This window comes from Chiloscyllium punctatum, chromosome 3 (assembly GCF_047496795.1).
Source record: "Chiloscyllium punctatum isolate Juve2018m chromosome 3, sChiPun1.3, whole genome shotgun sequence".
Lineage (NCBI taxonomy): Eukaryota > Metazoa > Chordata > Chondrichthyes > Orectolobiformes > Hemiscylliidae > Chiloscyllium > Chiloscyllium punctatum.
Window position 1 is genome coordinate 125,180,788 of NC_092741.1, and position 23,974 is coordinate 125,204,761.

Below are 23,974 nucleotides of genomic sequence, written 5' to 3' on the forward strand. Positions count from 1 at the left end.
TTTCCTTGTCATGAGAATTTTGAGCCATTTCCTAAGCTATCTCTTTGAAGGCCTCATGATGTTTACTTAATGTTCTATCTCGTTCAAATTTTTTTTAAAAACTCACTGGAATTCAGTCCTTTCTGGTTTGATTATTCTTAGTCCTTTTCTATAACTAATCTAAATCAAATTATATTGTGATCAATGTTTTCATATAATTCTGCCTGAATTAGATCCCTCACTGCTTCACTGGAAACATTCCAATCAAGAAAGTTCACCTGTATATATTGCCAGGGTCCTCCCTTCCTTGTCCTTCAACAGATTTTTTTTCTTGTTTATATTAGGATAATTGGAACAAACACAGAGAATGTTGGAGAAATGCAACAGGTCTTACAGCACCTGTGGATGTCATTTCAAGTCCACTATGGCACTTCTTCAGAATTGGCCACACTTGAACAATTGACTGTTTCTCTCTTGACTCAGTTGAATCTGTTCAGTTTCTCCAGCATTCTCTGCATTTGTTTCAATTTTCCAGTAACTGTTGTATTTTGTTTTGTTTGGATAACTGGAGTTCCCTCTCTGCTTTTATTTCCTTCTGAAATTTTCTTCACAATTTTGCAGTCCAGTTGAACATGTATCACAATGTCACATCTCCTTTTTTGCACCTAAATTCTAACTATATAGATTTTGAATTGTTTGACAAACCTACTGGAATTTTTTGGAGATATAACTAGTAGAGTTGACAAGGGGGAAGCCAGTGAACGTGGTTTACTTGGACTAACAAAGATTTTGATAAGATCATACATAAGAGATTCCTATGTAGAATGAGAGTCAATAGGATTGGTGGTAGTGTATTGATATGAAAAGAGAATTAGTCGATAGACAAGAAATGGTGTAGGTCTAAATAGAGTCTCTTTCCAAGTGGTGGGCAATGGTTAGTAGGGCACAGGATGAATCAGTGTTTGGACCCCAACTATTCACAATATATATCAATGATTTTAGATGATGGAACTGAATGTTATATCTCCAGGTTTGCAGATGACATAAAGCAGAGTGGGAGGGTGAGCTATGAGGAGGATGCAGAGGGGATTCAGTGTGATTTGGATGAATTCAGCGAGTGGGCAAATGCTTGGCAGATGAAGTATGATGTGGATAAATGTGAGGTTATCCACTTCCGTAGCAAAAACAGGAAGGAAGATTATTATCTGAATGGCAATAGATTAGGAAAGGGGAAAGAGTAATAAAACCTGGGTGTCCATGTAAAGTAGTCGCTGAAAGTAAACATACAGGTAGGTGCAGCAGGTGATGAAGAATGCAAATGGCTTTCATAACAAGAGGATTTGAGTACATGAACAAGGATATCTAGCTGCAATCATACAGGGCCTTGATAAGACCACAGTTTAAGTATTGTGTGCAGTTTTCATCGCCTTATCTGAGGAACTGTGTTCTGGCTATAGAGGAAGTGCAATGAAGATTTACCCCACTGATTCCTGGGATGGCAGGACTGACTTATGAGGAGAGATTGAATCAATTAAGACTATATTCTCCAGAATTTAGAAGAAAGATGGGGAGATTTTATTAAAACCTTTAAGATTCTAACAGGATTAGATGATAAACATAGGAAGGCTGTTCCCATTGACCAGGGAGTCCAGAATTAGAAGTCATAGGCAATGGACATTGGGTAGGACATTTAGGACTGAGACAAGAAGAAATTTCTTCATCCAGAGAGTGGTGTGTCGATGGAATTCTCTGCCACAGAAAGTGGCTAAGGCCAAAACATTGAATGTTCTCAAGAAGTAGTTAGATAAGGTTCTTAGGGCTAAAGTGATGAAAGGGTATGAAGTGAAAGTGGGAACAGGGTACTGAGTTGAATGATCAGCCATATTCATATTGAATGGCAGAGCAGGCTCAAAGGGCCAAATAGACTACTCCTACTCCTGGTTTCTATGTTTAAGCAGCAAGTGCCAAACACATAATCATTACAGTCTGGAAGGACAAAGTCAGCAGTTCCATCAGAACACCACTACCTCCAAGTTCAATTCTAAGCCATTCACTATTCCTTCAGTGTTGCTGAGTCAACTTCCTGGAACTCCCTGCACAATAGCATTGTGGGTCTACATCCTGCAAATGGATAGAAGCAGTTTTAGAAGGTAGATCACCACCACCTTCTCTGAGGTAACTAGGGATGGGCAACATCTCATGAATGAATAAAGGAATGAGAATACGATTCACTTGAGCTCATTGACACATTACTGACTGACAAATTGACACATATATTTTGCTGCCAGATGATGAGCTGGAGGCTGGAAGAGCACAGCAAGCAGATGAAGAAGTCTGACTTTTTGGGTATAACCCTTTTCAGGAACAGAGATGGGGGAAGGGGGAGTTGCAGATAAAGGGGGGGGAAAGAGTTATGGGTGGGGAGAAGGTTGGAGCGGTGAGATGGTGATAGGTGAGTACAGTTGGTCGATACACCCTGGTAGGTCAATGGGAGGAATGAATCAGATAGGTACCTGGAAGGAGGGGTTGGTCAGTGGGATAGAAGGGAGGAGGCAGGGTTGGAAAGGGAGTTGGGAGATGGTGGGAAGGTTATTTGAAATTGGAGAACTCAATATTGAGTCCTCCGAGCTATAGCCTGCTCAAGTGGAAGTTGAGTTGTTGTTCCTCCAATTTGCAGTCTGATCAACTGTGGCAATAGAAGAGACTGAGGTTGGATATGTTGGAGAGGGAGTGGGAAGGGGAATTGAAATGGGCAGTGACCAGGAGGTCAGGCTTGCCCTTATGGGCCCAACTGAGATGCGTGGTGAAACGTGCCCTTAGTTCACATTTGATGAGCTGGCAAAAGTTCAGAGACATTTCAATTTTTGTCTTTTAAGATTTTCAAATGTTAAATAAGCAACACTCCTTCTTTAGTACAATAAAGGATGTCAAAATGTACAGTTTGGCAGGAAGGCAATGAGTAGGTCAATAAAGACAACAAATCGACACAAGAAGTTGAGGTTAAAATATTTACATGATTTAACACAAATGTACTAACAGGTCAGGAGCAAAGACTTGCATTAACAAAATGAAAGTATGCTCAGAAGCCAGACTAATGTCTGCAGATTCAGGATATGTTCTAGAAGAAAAAAAGTTGCCAGCATGAAAATCTTGGAAGAAGGAAAGTATTTGTTCAATTGGTTTCATTGATTTCATTCATGTCTTTGATGGTGGACATGCATAGGATGAAAAACCCTCAGATGATGTTATGGGCGACTGCCTGAGCTAACAGGTCAGTGTTCCTCAAAAACTCAGGGAATAGGAACTAAAGTGATTTAGAGCCCTTCGGATAACCTTTTCAGACCAGGCTTTTCGGTGTTGGGAGGGCTGACATGTCAATGAGCTGTCAAGTGCAGCCTGTCAATGTGTAGTTGCTGGGCAGGGTCTATATCGGTGATGGGCGGGGTTTATATTGGTGATGGGCGGGATCAGATTTACCCGACATACTGTTCGCCCTTTCGCTGTTGAGCTACTGCGGGAATGGCGGTGAGTTTGTCGTTGGTAGTGATGATGGAATTGGAATCCGTCGCCATCTCTCGGTTAAATCCCTGCTCTTTTGTGGACAGTAATCTAAAACCATGAGAAATTAGCTCGAGGTTTTAAGCTGTTGTGTATGTTAATCCGTGGTGGTGACGATACGTGAAATTTCTCGGATTAGGCCTGCAGCGGAGTCGCCTGTTATCCTCAGCATAACAGACTGAAGTTCGGGGATGGCAAGGCCCGTCGCCTGTTTCAATCTTATAGAGTTAACAGTGCCTGGCAGGTTGATTATGTTCATGAGATTGGAGTTTCGGTGCAGGAATGATATGTCAGTTATCAACAGTCGGTTTTATCAGTGCTGCAGTTAGTTCCATTATAAAAGCTGAAAATGACTAGGTATTCAGGAGCAGATTGCTTAAAGCAGCCAATTTTCACCTCTGCGTTGGAAACAGGCTAATACTTATACTGAAGTACTGAGACTAGTTGATGAATTGAGATTGCTGGTAAATGAGATTTTCTCACTTATTAAAGATGTAGTGTTACTAACATGGGATGGAGGGAGAAGTTAGTTCGGGTAAAGATTCCTATTTACTTGACGTCTTTCATGACCTCGGTACTCACCAGCCAATTACTTCCTTTGGAAGTGTAGTTGGTAATGTGACAGCTGATTTTGTGCATTGAACGATTTTTATAAGCAATAATGTGTTTATAGCCAGGTAATCTGTTTCAGTGAGGTTAACTGAAGGATACATTGGGGCATCTCTGCTTGAATAGAGGTCTTATATAACCTGAGAAATTAATGGATGATATCTGATCAGGTAAATGTAATGGTTGATAATAATGAATGTTGTGGCTGCCTAGATTATTGTGACTTCATTTTCTGAAGTGGAATATCAATCTACTATTCAGTGACCCAGATGGTATATAAGTAAAGCTGATCATTGATTCACTGCCCAGCTCTCACTCTGAGCCTGTGGACATTTGCTATCCCAGGTTTGACTTGCATAAAGGCTGCTGCCATCCTTCTATCTATAGCTCAGTCAACAAGGCTGATCTTCAGACTGCAGGGGTAGAAAGCCTTAAAAGAAAAGGACATTCAATGTCTGCTTGTTCTGCCACTGATAGCTTTCTACCCCTTCACAGTCATAAATGAATTTCTAGAAAATTGTGTTCTAAAGAGGAATAAAAGTTTCAGATTTAGCAGTAAACCTGCTGTATTCATAAAATTATTTGTCATGTTACTCCAGTGCCTTTGGCTTTGCAAATCGCAAATACTTTGAACCAATTCTACTAATTGGTTGTCACTGCCATGTAAGGTCTTATTTATTCTCATGTAACTTGAATTATTGCAACTGCAGCACTATTGAGCATCCAACAAACTTAAATAGAGAACATTTGAATGATAATTGAGTTATGTACACTCTTGCTTCATGTCCTGGATATTTGGATTATTTCAAGACTTCAGCATATGTATAGAAAACTTTTAAATGCACAGGAAATACCGATTATATCAGAAGGTTGTTCTTTGAATGCATTACTTAACAAGGAGCCTATCAATGACAATTAAAGGGGCAAATGAAAAATCACTAGTCTCGGAGGACCATAGGGTTGCTCCCCTGTTAGATAGAGTCACCTGGTGGTGGTTAAACCTGAGAGTCACCATGCCTCAGAGAAGGGGTGTGGTTGAGAAGGTGGGAACCTTCATAGTGACCACAAAACAGCCTCAGATTGGGGGAGCAGCTTCTCACTGTCCATTCTACTTAATGGGGCTGACTTTTCTCTCGTTATGTCATTTATTTAAATGACTTGAATGTGAACATAGGAGGTATGGTTAGTAGGTTTGCAGATGACACCAAAATTGAAGGTGTGGTGGACAGTGAAGGAGGTTACCTCAGAGTACAATGGGCTCTTGATTGGTTGGGCCATTGGTGTGAGGAGTGGCAGATGAAACTTAATTTAAATGTGAGGTGCTGCATTTTGGAAAGGCAAATCAGGACAGGACTTATGCACCTAATGATAAGATCCTGGGGAATGTTGCTGAACAAAGAGACCTTGGACTGCAGGTTCCTAGTTCCTTGAAAGGAGAGTCGCAGGTAGACAGGATAATGAAGGAGGCATTTGGTATGCTTGGCGTTTATTGGTCAGTGCATTGATTATAGGACTTGGGAGGTCATGTTGAGACTGTACAGGACATTGGTTAGGCCATTTTTGGAATACTACATGCAGTTCTGTTATGAAACCTGAAAAGATTCAGAAAAGACTTACAAGGATGTTGCCATGGTTAGACGGTTTGAGTTATAGGGAGAGGCTGATTTGGGCTGGGACTATTTTCCCTGGAACGTTGAGGGGCATAGATATCGTGAATAGCCAAGGTTTTTTACCTTGGGGTGGGCGAGAGAGAGATCCAAAATTACAGGACATATATTTGAGTAGAGAAGGGAAATATATAAAAGGGACCTAAGGGGTAACACTTTCACACAGAAGGCGAGTAGGTCCCATTCATCCTTCCTCTTCTGACAGCCATGTAAACTGCAGTTCTTCACCCCTCTGTCAGCACCCCTTTATTTAAGGAGGTTTGGCAGGCCAAGACTGATGCATGTGCAGTTTCATCTTTACAGCACATTACATACAACCTATTCAATCCTGATCACTTATTGTGAATTCTGTCTTACCTTATCCCCAGCCTCTTTGTTCTACCTTTGCTTCCTGTATGCCTGGTGCATGTCTGGTCTCAGTATCTTTTTTCCCCATTTTTTTAAAAATTGGCATCTATATATTTCAAATTTTCTATATTCAACTTGATTCTTACTTGTGCTGCCATTATGTTGTATTCTAATTTCAGTTTGCCTCACAGTTTACTCCCAATTTGCACCAGTCTGGTGTCATTCGGTACTTAATGAGCTGGCCCAGAAAATTCTGGTGAGATATTTCTCTGAAGGCCATTCATGTATGCTAAGTTAATTTCAACAGATGTAAAAGCGGTGCAACTCTGAGTTATTTTGCAACTTGAAAACTGCTTTCATGGAGTTGCTAATGTAAGAGCATTCATTAATGTCCCAACACTTTGCCTGTCAAGAGAGAGCTCACCAAAACACAATCTCCTTAAGCTCCCGTGGTCACTGCTTTGCCCTATCTGAATTCCAAACCTCTTCTACAAATTTGTAGCACTATTTTTACTCAGCAGGAAGATGCAAGTACAGAATTGGAGAAGATGACTGAATTTCTTGAGCTGATTCGTATAAGAAATCCAAAATGTGCAGGTTAGGTGGATTGGCCGTACTAAATTGCCCCATAGTGTCCAGGGATGTGCAGGCTAGGTAGGTTATTCATAGGAAATGCAGGGTTGCAGGGATGGGGTGGGATGCTCTTCGGATTGGTATGGATTTGATGGACTGAATGGCCTGCTTCCACGCTGGAGGGATGATATGATTTTATGATTTATAAGTGAGGAGGTTTTGGCAGATTTTAAAAGTGGACATATCTCCAGATGGAGATGCATTGTATTGCAGGCTGCTGTGGGTTGAGGCAGGAAATTACAGGGTCTTGATCAAAATTTTTAAATATTCTCTGGCCAAAGGGAGGTGCCAGAGGACTGAAAGTCAGCTAATGTGGGCGGTAGAGATAGACCAGGATACTGTAGACCAGTGAATCTAATTAGTGGTCAGGAAACCATTGGAGATAATCCATTTAGAGAGGCAGGGTTTGATTGGAAATAGTCAACATAAGTTTGTCAGAGGAAGTTCATACCTAACAAATCTGGTTGAATTTTTTCAAGGAGGTGACCAAGTGTTTGTATGAGTAGAGCAAAGATACAGTTTATATGGATTTCATCAAGGTCTTTGCCATGGTTCCACACGGGAAACTGACAATCCAGGTGAAAGCTCATTGGATCCTGGGTAACTTGGCAACATGAATTCAAAATTGGCTTAGTGACGGGAGACGTATTAGTAGTCGTGGTAGTAGTATGCTGTTTGTGTGATTGGAGCCCAGTGTGCGATAGCATACCACAGTGATCAATGCTGGGTCCATGATTGTTTATGATTATCGTAAATGATGTAGATGAGAACGTATGTGTGTGTGGGGCATGGGAAGGAGGTGTGGTGATAACTAAATTTGCAGGTGACACAAAGATCGGCTAGGTGATTGATAGTGAGGACGAAGAAGTTTTTTTTCACAGGAGGAAAAGGTGGATTGATCAAATGGAATTTAACCATGATAGATATGAGGTGATGCACTTTAGAAGAAGGAACAAAGCAACGGAATAATCAATGAATAGAAAGACATGAAGAGACTGAGGGGTCTTGAGCTGCTTGACCCCAGATTCCTTAATATGACAGGACAGGTTACAAGGATAGTTCAGGCAAACAGGATGTTGGCCATTATTAGTTGTGGCATAGGTTATAAGAGCAGGTCATTTTGGAATGGTACTGAGCTTTGATAAGGCCATAGCTGGAGTATTATGTTTAGTCTGGTCTCTGCAGTACAGCAAGGATGTTATTGCACTGGAGCAGGTGCAATGGAGATTACCAGGATGTGGCCTCCAATGAAGCATTTCAGCTTTGAAGAGAGGCTGGATAAGCTCAAGTTGTTCCTTTCGGAGCAGTCACTGTTGGGTGGGGGGGCTCCCTGATAGAGGTCCATAAGATTGTGAGGGGCTTGGACATGGTGAATAGAAAGCAGCTGTTCTCCATAGTCAAAAGATCAATAACAAGGGGGCATGTTTTGAAAGTGAAAGGCAGAAGATTGAGAGCAGATTTTGAGGAAAAACATTTTCATGGTTAGGGTCTGGAATCCATTGAGGCAGGAAACCTCTCAACTGTTAAAAAGTGGTTGGATGACCATGTGGGAGTGTCACCACATTCAAAGATATGAGACTAATGCAGGAAAATTGGACTGGTGTCAGTAGTGGTGCGTTTTTGGTGGTATAGACTTGGTGGTCAAAGGGCCTCTTCTGTCCTGTACAGTGCTATAATAACTGTACCATTGGAAGTTAATTGACCACTTCACTGTTCCCATCTGAGCCTACTTTGTATTTTGGCAGATCTCAAGGATTTGCCTCGGGTCCTGTTGAGCAAAAGGCTGTCCTTCTCATAATCCTGTCCAGAGACTGCATCATAGCCAGAAACAATTTTTTTTTGTTCTTAAGGTCATCTTGTGAGCAAAGAGAAGCATCTTACTAGGATCCTGTCCATGCCACCTTCAATCACCTGCACCCCATTAGATTAGATCATGGTTGATCTCTATAGGTCCTTGGCTGCCTACTCTAGGTTTCTCTTTCCTTGCTGTATTTATAAGCAACTCCTCCCCAATCACATTTCTGATGCTCCAGATCATTCCCTCAAGTCTCCAGTGGTGTCTTCCTGCTGTGGGAAATTGAGCCCTCACTTTTGCTGTTACAAGCTGAAAACTAATTTAAATCAGCTTATAAACGTTCCAGAGAAGAGTTAACCGGGATTGTAGGAACATATTATGCCTTATAGCATTGAATCTCCAGCTGGTCAAATTTCAATAATTTGGTTTGCATGGATTAGGTCACGTCTTGCAATCTGACAGTTTTCCTTCATCTTTTATGATATCAAGGAAAGATGGAAAGTACCATGTAAATATTAGTTAAATTACAAATTATGGAAATAAGGTCAGTCTCTCTCAGTAAAAACATGGCAGTTGTATTTGTTATGGAGATCTGGACTACCCAGAGGTCAGGGTGGTTCACTGAGGTCAAGGCTGAAGCCTTGACATCGGCAGAGTTTGTATTCCAGAATTCTATGTGGAGCTGAATTTTATATTTATAAATTGTTCATGTCCTCTTCAGCCTATAACAAACATTACAAACAGAAACAAAAAAGTAGAACACGTGTTTTAAGTAGGATAAATGCCAAGTTATTTTTGACTGTTCTGATCAGGCTAGCTAAATAAATCAAGTCAAAAATATATGGAGAAAAGCTGATGTTTAATTCTTCTGTAAAAGAAGCAATGGTGCAACAAACTTCTATACAGTGAAAAACAGCTCACATGCAACTACTTTATAATAATATTATATTTCTGCTCCTATGTAGGCTCTTTCAAACAAATTAAATTTGTTTTTAACTGTTTTTGTTTGTTTTGCGTGGAACGTACAGTTCAGAATCAGGCTTTTGGTCCATTCTGTCCATGCTGGCACTTATGCTCAATTTGAGATTCTCTAATCCATCTTCATTACCATTATACCCTCTATTGCCTTTTCCATAATGTGCTTATCCAGCTTCATCTTAAATGCATCCATACTATTTGCTTCAACTCTTTACGTTAATAGCAAATTCCATGATCTTGTCACATTGAACCAAGGAGTTTCTCCTGAATTCCTTATTCAATTTCTTGTTGACTATCTTGTATTGATAGCAATGGCCACTGAGTTTACTCTTGAGCTAACAGACTTTTGTCGCATTTTGTCCATGTGATGTCTTTATTAATTTCTTTCAGGGTGAAAAGAAGGAAAATCCTATGCGTGAGCTCCGCATTCGGAAGCTATGTTTGAATATCTGCGTAGGTGAAAGTGGTGACAGACTCACCAGAGCTGCTAAAGTGTTGGAGCAACTCACTGGCCAGACCCCAGTGTTTTCCAAAGGTTAGTGTTAACGTATTCCTACTCCTACCTGATGTATTGCTTCATATGTCCATCTTTGTCCAAGGACTTGTTTACAACTCCTCACAAACTGAAACTAAAAAATGTCCACAAATTTCCAAATGAAATCCTGATTCATAATTGCAAAAACATAAAATTTTTATAGTACAGAAGGATGACATTCGATACATTGTCTGTGTTGGTTCCTGAAAGAGCCAACCCTGTCCAGCGCTGCCCCCAACCCCATCCAACGCCACCCCCTGTCTGTACCCCAACCCCATCCAACACTACCCCTGCCCACCCCCCAAAACCCATCCAACATCGCCCCCAACCCCATCCAACACTGCCCTGCCCGACCCCCCCCCCTGCCCATCCCTGCCTACCGTCCAATGCTGCCTCCAACCCTGCACCGCCCCCCCCTAAAACCAGTCCAAACCCACCTCCATTCTCTTCCCCCAAGCCGGTCCAACGCCATCCCCCTTCCACCCCAAACCTGTCCAATACCGACCCCCCCCCCCCCCAGCATTGTCTAACACTGCCCCCCCCTTCGCCCATCCCCATCCAACACCAAACCCCGCCCACCCTCCAACACCATCCATGCTGTTACCCAAACCTGTCCAACACCCCACCACCCTCTCGCCAAACCCATCCAATGCTGCCCCCAACCCCTCTCTGGAGCAGCCAGACTGAACACCAACAGCAAGACTGCTGCTGCATTTTTGAAGGGGGTGGTAAGTCTCCAAATAGTGCTCGCTCACACACGCGTGCAACTTTTTGACAGTTTCCACTTGTGCCCTGTACAGGAAAATATTAGTGTGATTCTCTGGGGAAGGGGGGTTTAGGGTACATGCCTGTATAGAACTCCAGGGAAAGTGTGTGTTCTGCAAAGTAGGCTTGGTAAAAGAGAAGCCTGTGGAATTGGGAAGGAGCAGTTGCAACTTGGATATGAAGTTGATTTGTGTCAGAAAGTCAGTGAATGATTATTTGGGAGAGTGGGAAGAATGGGAAGTGATGTCCCCACACAGTCAGTACGTCAACCACTTATCTTTTTGACAAATATTAATTATCTGGACTTAAGTGGAAAGGTATGATTTCAACATTTTGCAGATAACAGGAAACCTAGATATGCAGTCAACAGCGAGGGGAATAGAAACAGACTTCAGATTAATATGGGGAGATTGGTGAAATGGTCAGACGCAGGGCAAATTCACTTTAATGCAGGATAGCATTAATATAAGGAAATGAAGTATCTTGGAAAGAACTTGGAAGAGCTATGATATAAATCAAATAATTTTAAAGTGTGTAGAGCAGAACCTCGATTATCTGAAGGACACGGTTGGGGAGTATTTCATTCAGTTAATTGAATGCCGAATAACAGTTTAGCCAAGCATCAGGACCTTGCAATCTTACCGGAAAATTCAAATAATTGAATGCTAGATATTCGAGGTTCCTCTGTATAGGGCAAATGAATTGTCAATACCAAGATATTGCAAGATGATTTGATAAAGTTTTTAAAATCCTAGGACTTTTGGTCTAAATCTTTTTGAATTATTTGTGGATCTCTGGAAGAGTATAGTGTCCAATTCTGGTGCACGGAATGGGTCAAATGGCTTTCACCTTTGTAAAATTCAATGATCCAATCCTAAGTTCAATTTAGTCACTGATTACTTCAAATTTACGGCTGAATGTTCAGTTCTTTGCAATGCACTTCAGATTATTTATTAATGATCTGTTTGATTGCTTTTTTTGCAGCCTGGCTTTTAGGGTGCTTTGGTACTAAAATTGAATTCTGACTTCCTCATTCTGAAATGAGCAGATGTTCAGCATTTGAGAACATAACCAAGGCAAATGCTAAACTCACTTATCTCTCTGACAGCTCGCTATACTGTGCGCTCATTTGGTATTAGAAGAAATGAGAAGATTGCTGTTCATTGCACAATCAGAGGAGCCAAAGCTGAAGAAATTCTAGAGAAAGGTCTAAAGGTGAGTTGGTTGTAGATTGATGTTTATTCTTGATGGATATGATGACTAAATTCAGCTGCTTGATTAGTTGGAGGAGGGAGGAGCAAAGGCACCAAATAGAACAACAGTATTTACTATTGTGGGAGAAGAATTATTTCATCAGGATTGCAATCTTTTGTAATGCTATAAGCACTTTTCAGTTGGAAGTGATCTGGGATTAGCATGTGCGTGGGTAGAACACACTGTGACTTCACCATTGGAGAGCAAGTTTAAATCCAGCCCATAGCAACGGACAAAATTTTTCTCTGCAACTAATGATCTTGTATGTAGTTGTTAAACAGTTTATTTTGGTGCAATCTTGAGATGCATAAGTGGAGGAATAGAAAATGACTTATTAGGTATGTTAGTCTGAAGTTTGCATTGGAGTCCTTTGATATAGAATGTTTAGTCTTCCTCTCACCCTGCCCCATTTTCTAAGCATTTTAAGATCTTGGCTTCCACCAAGATACAGTTGTCCATAGCACCTTGTAACTTTCTCAAAGTGAGCCATTTTATGTGGACTTCATTTGTCTAAGCAGTGAACAGAGTGTGTTGCATTCTGAGACATGTAAGTCTTTAATTGTGTCCTCCGCTACTTTTCTCACGTTTTCACTTGTTTATCCAATTCGCTGTCAAATGGAATTGACAAAAGAGATCCTGGCTGACTTGCCTTCTCCACCTTTCCTCTGACCCAGGAAACCAGCACTAATGGTAGTCTTCACACAGCTAAGAAGTGTGAATCCGAGGCTATGTTTAGGGTCTAACATGTATTTGTGGCTTAGTACTATTTGGCCACTGTGTGTTTAGCTGTTAAACCTTTGGATAGTATATGTAAAGGTCGGTTTCCTGAGCCTCTGGCCATGTATTACACAAATTGTGAGCATTTAATCTTGATATTTGTGCAGGAGAAGTAAGTGATCCATTTCCCAACTCCAAAGTTGCTCACTGCGAATTGATTAAAATGTTGCTTCAGATCTGTATCATTTTACCTATCTTTATGTTCAGGTTCGGGAGTATGAACTGAGGAAGAGTAACTTCTGCAACACTGGAAACTTTGGCTTTGGTATCCAGGAGCACATTGATCTGGGCATCAAGTATGATCCTAGTATTGGAATTTATGGCCTGGATTTCTATGTGGTAAGTCAGTGGCTTCCAACTTCTTTAGTATCAAGGTGGACTTCAATGAGACAAACAATTTAATGGCAGACCCATTTTTCAGCTGAATTAATTGCTTGTAAGTGATACATTTACTTGCATTCACAATGGTTATGGCCTTGCTATAGATGTTTGTAATAGGTTTACCGCCACATTGTAACACTTTCTGTTAATTAAACCAAGCACCCAGAAAAGCTCATCTCGCCTTATAATCTGTTAAAATGAGTGACACAGAACTCCCAAATTCCACTATTTAAATTAAGTTGATGTTATTTTCTTTTCTAACTCCAAAAGTGAACATTAAACAACAATTATTCACAACTCCTAAGCCCTCCCTTCTCTTAACTACTTGGTATCTGCATCTGCCTATGTGCTGTTCCAATATGTTACTATTAAAATTACATCAACTTAATTTCAAAAACACATAGCTGCTGTCATCTGTGACTTCACTCTTCCAGCTACTGAAGTCCCTGGGTGGTCATCTTTCTTTTTACTGCAAGCATTTTTCATATGAAAAGGTACCTTTTGATAGAGAATGTTTCCTAATCTATCCCGGTGGCAATTGCGCTCTGTCTGATTATATCCTCAACATCGGAGAGTCAGATGGTTTGATGTAGGTAAAACAATAAATTAAAACTCTTATCAGGTTTTCGTATCCTTGGGCATAATTTAAACTGGTTAAATTCGAATTGTTGTCAAAACAGCAACCAAAACTTAGGTATCCGTTTTACAACCAAGCGTTACAGATTTTCAATTTTCCAGTACGCTCTGGGACTGCCATCTAGTCACATACACAGGTATTTGTAATCTCTCAAGTCGGAACAGCATTCACTCTCTGTAAACGTACAGTACACACCTTCAACTTCATAATACCTCCCCTCTTCAGAAAAAATTGAACCATTGTAATGAAAAGATGGCTTCATTTATTTTCAATTCCTAATCCACTGCAATGAAATACATAAGTCACTAATCTAAAAGTTATATTTTCATATTAATTTCTGCACACATATGTAACATTGGATTCTGTCCAATCTTATCTGTTTTCCTTTAAAGCTGCAATAACGTATCCTCTATCAAGTTTTTACAAACCACAACATGTACAATTTGTAAATTAAAAGTCTGTGACATAAGACTCCAACGAAATAGTCTCATTTATGTCATTTAATCTGTCCAAGAATGTAAAAGGATTGTGCTCAGTGTATGTAACAGTCTCTGATACATTGTTTGTCACATAAGCATTAAAATATTGGAAGGCCAGCACCAAACTCTAATTCTTTTTTGATGGTAGAGTATTTTCTCTGGTCGGTGTTGAGTTTCTTTGAAAAATAGCCGATTGGCCGTTCAATTCCAGCATCATCCTGCAGCAGTACAGCTCCAACCCCTATATCTCTCTCATCAATTGCAATTTTGAAGCGTTTAAAAACATGTGGCGTAGCTTAAACTGGTGTGGTTAATACTGCTTTTAAGTTCTCAAATGCCTCCTGGCATTGTTCTGTCTACTGAAATTTGAGTTCTTTAGTAAATCTGTTAGCGTTGCCACCATGCTACTGAAGTTTGTTACAAACTTCTGTTAGAATCCGCTTAGTCCCAAAAATCAAAGCACCTTTTTCTCCAAAGTCGGTCATGGAAATTCCTTGGCCTTCATCTTCCGTCTCCACGGTCTTTGAGGTCAGCCTTCCATGACCGACGTTATGTCCCAAGAACGTCACCTCTGGCTTCGCAAATTCTGTTTTCTTTAATTTCATTACCGATTTTGCTTGGCATAATCATTCAGAGCTCTGCCAACTGTACCATGTGAACCATGACTCGCTAAAGATCACTGTCATCCAGATAAATTTACAATTTGTTAATGCGGCCACAACTCTGTTCATGAGTCTTTTGGAATATGGCTGGTGCGTTCCTCATTCCAAAGAGCTTCAATTTGAATTGATATAGCCTCATTTGAGTTTACAAATATAGAAACTTCTTTCGTTTTCTCTGATTTAAGGTACCTGCTGATAATCACGCAGTAAGACCAACTTTGTGATGTAAGTGGCTTGTCCAACTTTCTCTATACAGTCCTCCAATCTTGGTATTGGTTTGACTGAATCCCTCTGGATAGCCCATACCACGTGAAGAAAGCTACTAACTCCTTCTCCACCTTTTTTTACCTTAATACTCTATAATGCAATTGCCTCCGGAAATCTGGGAGACATATGGTTAGCAAGTACAGGTTCCCACTTTTAGTTTTAGGGAGGGGACCTACACATGCAATCATAACCTGCGTGAAGGGTTCTTTGAATGCAAGAATTGGCAACAAAGGTGCAAGTTTTATTACTGCCTGTGGATTACCTACACTTGGCATATATGACATGTATGACAAAATTTAACCACATCATTGTGCAGTCCAGGCCAGTAGAAGTGCTTTTTTTACCTTAACCTGTGTCTTCCTCACACCTGGATGACTTCCTACTGGTAATTCATGGATACACGTAATACTTCCTGTCTGTATGCTACCGACAACATGATCTGGTGCACTTCTGCCCATTTCTTCTCAGCACTAACCTGCCATGGTCTCCATTTTCGTCTTGGGATTCTATCTTTTAGATAATAACTTTGAGGAATACATTCTGATTCCTTTTCTGAGTATGCATCAATATATATATTTATTGTCTCGTCTTTCTGTTGTAAGTCCATCAGCTTTTCAGGACTAAGCATGAATGTCTAACCCTCTTCCTGTTCTGGTTTTTTCTGCATCATTATATTAAATAGGGTAACAGCTAACTGAACCTCTACTCCTTTTGTCTTTCTATTTAGTTTTTGCTTCTTGCTGTGACTTATGATATTGGGATCTTCTTACTACACAGTCTAGAAAACTTCCAGGGTATTTTTCTTTTTACACCTCGTTTCCCTAATTGTCTTTTGGCTTCTCCACAACAAGGGGCGTCACTCCCACCTTGGATCCTGCTAAATCATTCTCAAGAAAAAACTGTATTCCTGGAACTGACACTCAATCACTTTCACTGTTCCTTTGCCAGTCTTGCTTTAGCTCTCCAACCTGGTCTTCCACAAGGAAGCACTAAATTTCTGTCCCATCTATTCTACAAATTACCACTCTCTGGTAACATGTCAGAAAAAGTACAAATACGTTCATCTCTTCTATTAGAAACTGAGTAGATCCCATATCTCTCAATTTTAACTTTCCCTTCTCCCTTTGTTCTTCCTGAATAAACTTCCCCACAGAGGTAAAGTCTTTATAGAGATTGGGCACTAACTCAATACCCAGCCCCTATCTAGGCTGTACACTCTCACCTGCAGCTCTTTGGCTTTTCTTGGGGTTCCCCTTACTATTTTCAATAATCCTCTGGCTTAGCCTTTTTTTACCACATCTTTTCCCACAGTGCCTGCATCAGCCACCAGCTCTGTGACATTACATGTCCCATCTTAACACAGTGGAAGCACCTGAGGCCTTTCATCTCCTTTGCATCCTCTTGGGCTTCTTTTTTCACTTGTGGTAAACTATTACTGATGTGCTGTACTCTGTAGTGCAGGATCTCCCCTTCTACCAGTTTCAATTCCTCACAGGATGAAATTCTTGAAAGAAGCTAAATTTTGCTTTATGCACCAATGCATATTCATCTGGCATCTCTGCCACTCTTGTCACTTCTTGAACTTTCTGTTCATCCACATGAATTCATATCATCTCTGTAAGTGAGTTTTTAAACTCCTGCAGCAAAATAATATCTCAGAGCCTTGTAGGTCTTATCTATTTTTACGGTCCATACCCATCTATCCAAATGACTTTTGATTCTTTAGAACTCAATACAAGTATGACCAGCTTTCTTTTTTTTTGAATCACTGCCTATACACTTCTGGTATTAACTCATAAGCATTCAAAATAGCCCTTTTGACATCTGCATAATCTCTTGACCCATCATCTGACAGCTACAAATACTTCACTCGCTCTGCCTAGCCAGTTTTTCAAGTAAAATAAAAAAGGTTCTGACATCTTTCTCATCAAAATGTGGCAATGTTTTCACATTTGTATACATCATGACATTCTCTCTTCATCTCCATCCTGTTAACTTGACTTTCCTGATTAATTTGCAACTTCTGAAGTTCAAATTCTCTCCCTTTGCTCAGCTAAGAACCTTTTCTCTCCCTCCCCGTCTCTTTCTCTCTCTTTTCTAACTCTACTGCACTTGGCTGTTTCCCTGATACAATGGAGTGCTTGACCAACTCTTTTACAATTTCACCTTTCCTTTGGTCCTTGGTTAAATCCAATTCTAACCTGTTTGCTAATTGTAAAAGTATGTCTTTCATCTGTCTTTCTAAACTTCCTTGGCATATTTGATAAACATCTTCAGACCCCAACACCTCTTTACCAATGTTAAGAGCTATTTCCCTTACTTTTAATTTAACCAACCACAAATAACCAAAATTAAACAAATTTTCTCACCTACATTTTATTTAAAAAGTAGGACACTAATCGGCAAGTATTTAAACCTGCTAGGACCTTTTGTACTCTAAATTTGTTTAAATCTGTCCAAATCTCAGACTAGATCTGTCTAAACCTGAGACAAGCCCCCAAACTGTTACGGCATGGTGGTAAACCCGTCAGTTAATTACAACAAACATCCAGGAAAGCTCACCTCACCTTTATCTGTTAAAATTCCTCCCACAGTCCAAAGATGTGCAAGTTAGGTGAATTGGTCATACTAAATTGCCCATAGTTAGGTGCACTAGTTAGGGGGAATGAGTCTGGGTGGATTACTCTTCGGAGGGTTGGTGTGGACTAGTTGTGCCGAAGGGCCTGTTTCCACACTAAAGGGAATCTAATCTAATATAAAATGAGTGAGAGAACACCCAAATTCCAGTATTTAAAGAAAATAACAAATTTTTTTCACTCTGAAAGTGAACATAAAACAACTATTCACAACTCCTAAGCACCCACCCGCTTTCTCTTAAATGCTTATTATCTGCCTCCAACTCTCTAACAATATGCTGTTCCAATATGACACTTATTAAAATTACATCAACTTAATTTCAAAAGCATGCAGATGCTGTCGTTTTCTGACTTCACTCTTGCAGCTGATAAATTCATCTTTCTTTTGTCATCTTTCTTTTTACTGTGAGTATGTTTCATATGAAAAGATACCTGTTGATAGATCCAAGAAATGAGTAAAGGACTATCTCGATGGGAAGAGACAAACTGCCAATTTTCAAAATGTCTGTTTTTATATCCCCAACATCAGATCATCTCATTGGTTCAATGTTGGCAAAACAATAAATTCAAACTCAATCGGGTTTTAGTGCCCTGGGGCATAATTTAAACTGTTTAAGTTTGAATTGTTGTCAAAACCGCAACCAAAACTCAGGTGTTCATTTCACAGCCAAGTGTTACAAATTTTCAATTTTCCAGTATGCTCTGGGACTATCATTTAGTCATTTACACAGGTGCTTGTAATCTCACAGCTCGGAACAGCATTCATTCTCTCCTAAAGATACAGTACATGCCTTCAACTTCAGAACAATAGTGTATAGAACAAGCTGAAGAAAAATCAAAAGCATCAATGTTTCAAATTCATGAGTGCAAATACCAGTGTGGGTACTACTACTAGCCATTTGGATACAGAACTGTCTCAAAGATAAGAGATAGAGGGTGATGTTGGAGGGTTGCTTTTCAAACTAGAGGCCTGTGACCAGCGGTGTGCCATGCCGATTGGTGCTGGGTCCACTGCTTTTTGTTAATTATATAAATTACTTGGATGTGAACATAGGCAACATGGTTAATAAGTTTGCAGATAACACCAAACTTTGTGGTGTAATGACATCGAAGAAGGGAACCATGATCAGATGGGCCAAGGAGTGGCAGGTGGAGTTTAATTTAAATAAATGTGAGGTGCTGAATTTTGGAAAGGCAAATCATGACAGGACTTATACACTTAATGATAAGGTCCTGGGGAGTGTTGCTGAAGAAAGAGTCCTTGGAGAGCAGGTTCAGAGCACCTTGAAAGTGGAGTCACAGGCAGACAGGATAGTGAAGGTGGCATTTCGCATGCCTGACTTTATTGGTTAGTCCTTTGAGTTGGGACATAATGTTGTGGTCGTACAGGACATTGATTAGGCCACATTTGGAATACTGTGTTCAATTCTGGTCTCCCTCCTCTTGGAAGGATGTTGTGAAATTTGAAATGGTTCAGATAAGATTTCCAAAGATGTTGTCAGGTTTGAATGGTTTTCAAGTGACCTGAGGGGACGATCTTTTCACACACCGGGTGGTGTGTGTATTCAATGACCTGCCAAAGGAGGTGGTGGAGGCTGGTACAATTATGACTTTTAAAAGCCATCTGGATGGGTATATGAACAGGAAGGTTTAGGGGGATATGGACCAAGTGCTGGGAAATGGGATTAAATTAATTTAGGTTATCAGATTGGCTTGGACGCATTGGACCAAAGGGTCTGTTTCCATGCTGTACATCTGAATCTTTGTCCGCTTCTCTGAGAGTAAGGAATTTGGATAAGAGCAAGCAGCCTTTCCTGTCCATGAAAGTCTAAAGGCCACATAGTGCTCTGTATTTGATCTCTGAACAGTTCTTGCTTTTTTTTGGGGTTTCATCAACAGAATTAGTAGAATAATCACTTCTTTTGACAAGAAACTCATCCATTTTCTTTTAAGAATTTATTCTGATAGATCAGTGCTTAATTTTTTAAAATTCCAAAATATTCACACTAAAATCCAGGCAGGTTAGTTCAACAGTTGTTCAAAAATTGTAATATATTTGGACCCATGTATGCAGGTAGGCTGCATAATCGGTGGATTTCTTATCTGCGCATGCACCGTCGTTTAAGTCCACAGAAAGCGATGCTGCTTCCTGATAATTTCACAGCACAGTGTGCTGCATCATACTGGTTGAAAGCATGAATGCTGAGAATTGATTGTTAATATATACATAAAGACAGATAAGTTGTTTTAAATTGTAGAACAGGGCTTTTTACTTAAAACTACTGAAAGCCCCACTTCTTGGGTGGGTTTTATACTATGCCTTTACTGCCCTGTAATTTTCCCAGTCCCAGCCTAAAGTGAGGCTTAGTTTCCAAGGATTTACTTCTGTTTTGTTCTGTTTGTTTCCCAATCTGAGAACCTGTGAGCGGCTTTCCTGGTATTCCTCCCTCTACTGCATGCTGGGCAAATTTTTGAACTTCATTTCAGAGATATCTTAGAAACCTTCCTCTTTTAAAATTCATCTCCACTGTTATTATAGTGGTAACCTAAACTGCTTTCAGCTTTTTCATTACATTCTTGCAATGTGGTGCAACCCAGATAAAGATAATGTGAGTTTTAATATTGGTAGCTCAAGATCAGGATATCAACAATGTTAATTAAAATGTGTACCTGCTTAGAGTAATCGGTCACTATTTCGGATTGTAAAGATTAATATTTCATTATAAGTATTGATGGATAATGAGCTGAGCCTTTTTAATGATAACACCAGCTGGTTGCATTTAAAGACTAGTGATTGGTTTAATGGATTTTCCTTACTGTGAGCAAGCTTTTAGGGTCCATTAAACTTGCTCTTCTGACAACCACAACATGCTGGGATGTGACATACTGAAGTTGTGCTTGTTGTGACCCATGTTGTTCAGAGTGTTACAGCCAGCGTGTGTCAACACCAGCCACTTGTGCTTCATATCCAGTGGAACAGTTGATTAGTTAGCTATCTTTAAGGAACTAGCTCTCTTTTTTAAATCTTGGAATAAAACAGCTTACATCATAGTTGCTAACTACGTGACATTGTTAACACCTTCCTGGACTTTGTAGACTAATAGTCTTTCTTGCCTTGCAAACGCCAGTGCTGGCTTAATTGTCTCCGATTGTTAATGTCTCAAACCTTCTTCCCAGCAAAACAATCTGGTCCTTGCTTAAACTGTAACAGCCCCCTAATCCAGATATCTAGCTAGGCAGACATCAGAATAGAAGCCAGAGTCCCCAACAGATCATCAGCTCCTTTCAGTGCAGCTATCTTACAGTAAAACTGACTACATATTTACATGGTAAAAACAATGACTGCAGATGCTGAAAACCAAATACTGGATTAGTGGCGCTGGAAGAGCACAGCAGTTCAGGCAGCATCCAACGAGCAGTGAAATATATACATAAAGACAGATAAGTTGTTTTAAATTGTAGAACAGGGCTTTTTACTTAAAACTACTGAAAGCCCCACTTCTTGTATATTCCTGATGAAGGGCTTTTGCCCGAAACGTCGATTTCACTGCTCATTGGATGCTGCCTGAACTGCTGTGCTCTTCCAGCACCACTAATCCAGTACATATTTACATGGGTAAGTAAGGAATAGTGGCAATCTGAGTTGACTCCCAAGCTCTGATTGCAATACGACACTGCCTTAAAAGGAAGGCTACACCATCTTTCCCATCCATGTTCTTTCAATAAGTTGTTTGACTAATTCTAAATACAAACCAATCAATGTTGTCTATAGTGTCAGTATATGAAATATTGTCATGATTTATTCTGTGAAGATTCAACACAGATTTAAGGTAAATACAGTTCATCTGGTGACTAGCTCAGAACTCCATTAATATTTGTAAATCCTGGAGCAGCAGAAAAAGTCTTGTAACCACACCAAAAACAGCTGATATGTTTTTGCGGTGAGGACCCTGACATGGTATGGAAGGAGCTGTTCACCTTAAATTGATGCTGTTACCATTACTTTCATAGAATCCCTACAGTATAAAGAGGCCATTCGGCCTATCAAATCAGCACCAACCCTCTAAAGAACATCATACCTAGACCCAGGCACCTATATGTAGTACAGTAACTGTTACTTTATATTTGTGCACCGGTTATGTTATGGTTACCTATTTGGGTGGATATATTATCTGAAGTTCACAAATGGCTGTTTTGTGTAACCTTGACAATTAAACCTATGTTTTTAGGAATGAAAACTAATTTTGCAGAGGGAAAGTTTGTTTTTGTTGAATTTCTTGCCAGAAATTTCTGTTTTAAGTTTGTTTTGCTTGTAATTCACAGGTCATGGGACGGCCTGGTTTCAGCATTTCTGATAAAAAGGTTAAAAGGGGGCGCATTGGTTCAAAACACAAGATTTCCAAGGAAGAATCGATGAGGTGGTTTCAGCAAAAAGTAAGTAGTCTCTCTGGTTTGGCTGTCTCTTGTTTCTGCTACCTTTGATATAAACTATGAAATTTGAAGCTGTGTCAAGATGTTTGTATTCTATCTATCTCCATCTTCATGTTACTTGAAACCTTTAGTTTTCCAAGAAGGTTGCGGAATAACTACCATTGGTAAAGCTGGAAATAATGCAAGATTTTAATGTTTTTACATCAAAATTCCTGATTAAAAATGTTTTGGCTTTCAAGTAGCCTCTTTGTCCTTTTTCATGTGCCCAATAAAAATAATGCTTATTAAATAATGTGATGCAGAATACAACTGCTGAAGTGAAATTGAGTATTTATTATTTTTGGGGATATCAGTTTTTTATCAAAGCTTTTTCTTGTATTCATCAGGGAACGTCACAAGATGGTGGGAAAGTAATATTTTATACTGCAGGGGGAAAGTAGTAATTGATCCAGTCAGAGTCCACCTGCCAGCAAATTAACACTTTCTTCTTCTACATCTGAAATGTGTTTTCCATTCTCATTGGTATTTCTTACAAATTATCCTGATGAGTGCAAGACAAAGCTTTGACAAAATATATCTTTTGCAGCATTACTCAAGTTCTGTACTATCAAACAACTATGGTTTTATTTCTGTCAAGAAAAGCCCTTGCTCACCTAATAAGATCCTAATGGAATTTCTTTCGAGAAAATCCAGAATTGGATTTTGAGAATTACCTGCGTGAATGGGTATAGGTATCGTGACTTGTAGTAATACTGTAGTTTGGCTAATACAAATTGCAGTGTGCTGCTTTTCCAGCAGTGTCTTTGATGCTTCAAGATTTCAGCTGTATGATGGGTCAGATTGTTGCAAAAATTTCTTGCATGCTCTAAATGGATTGCTGAATGGATCATGCCTTTTATGTTAATCCAAATGATCACTTGACATTCTGGCTGGTAGTTAAGTGTTAAAGCTCCAAGCATTGGCACTAATCAGTAAACAGTAACCAGATACTACAAACATGATAGGTCTGGGTCACATTTATATATTTTTAAAGTTTAGTAAATTGATAATGAGTTTCAGCTGTGGATGAAATGATTAACGATAAGGTACTTATCCATTTGAGACTGGGAACTCAGCTGGCATCATGCCTATTTTTGTTTAATGTAAGTCTCTTCAGGTGTCATTTGTGCTGAATGGTATTTGAGCTGCTGGTGCTGTCTCTGAAGACTGGTAAAATTTGCTGGAAGAGCTTTAACTTCAGTTTCAGTTTTTAAAATGATGCTGTGCTCTTTTAGACTTCTATCTTGTAAGTAATTACATTAGCTTGAACATTAGCATTGCACTTTGAAACTGAACCAAAGTTGTGGTGTGTTAGGTACAGTTAGGATGCATATTAATCAGTTTGGCAAACATACTGCTGACTAGTACACTGTTTGGTTAAACTTTGATTTCTTTTGTTTTTCAGTATGATGGCATCCTCCTGCCTGGAAAGTAATTTGAAGAGCACATGACAAAGCAATAAAATCAATTTGTAACATTACTGATGTCAAGAGTTTCTTTTCTTGAAGAAAAAGTTTGATTTTGTTTGTTTCAAACTGCTCAGT

At 39.8% G+C, this 23,974-nt stretch overlaps 1 protein-coding gene across 1 annotated transcript; it reads left to right on the plus strand.

The window, feature by feature from the left end:
• The first annotated feature begins 3,439 nt into the window (after positions 1-3,439).
• On the plus strand, positions 3,440-23,910 carry LOC140464785 (large ribosomal subunit protein uL5-like). The gene is made up of 6 exons (XM_072560276.1): positions 3,440-3,504; positions 9,958-10,102; positions 11,976-12,082; positions 13,106-13,237; positions 22,284-22,394; positions 23,836-23,910. The coding sequence occupies exons 1-6, from the start codon at positions 3,499-3,501 to the stop codon at positions 23,863-23,865; spliced, it is 531 nt and encodes a 176-aa protein (XP_072416377.1). The 5' UTR covers positions 3,440-3,498; the 3' UTR covers positions 23,866-23,910.
• The last annotated feature ends 64 nt before the right edge of the window (positions 23,911-23,974 follow it).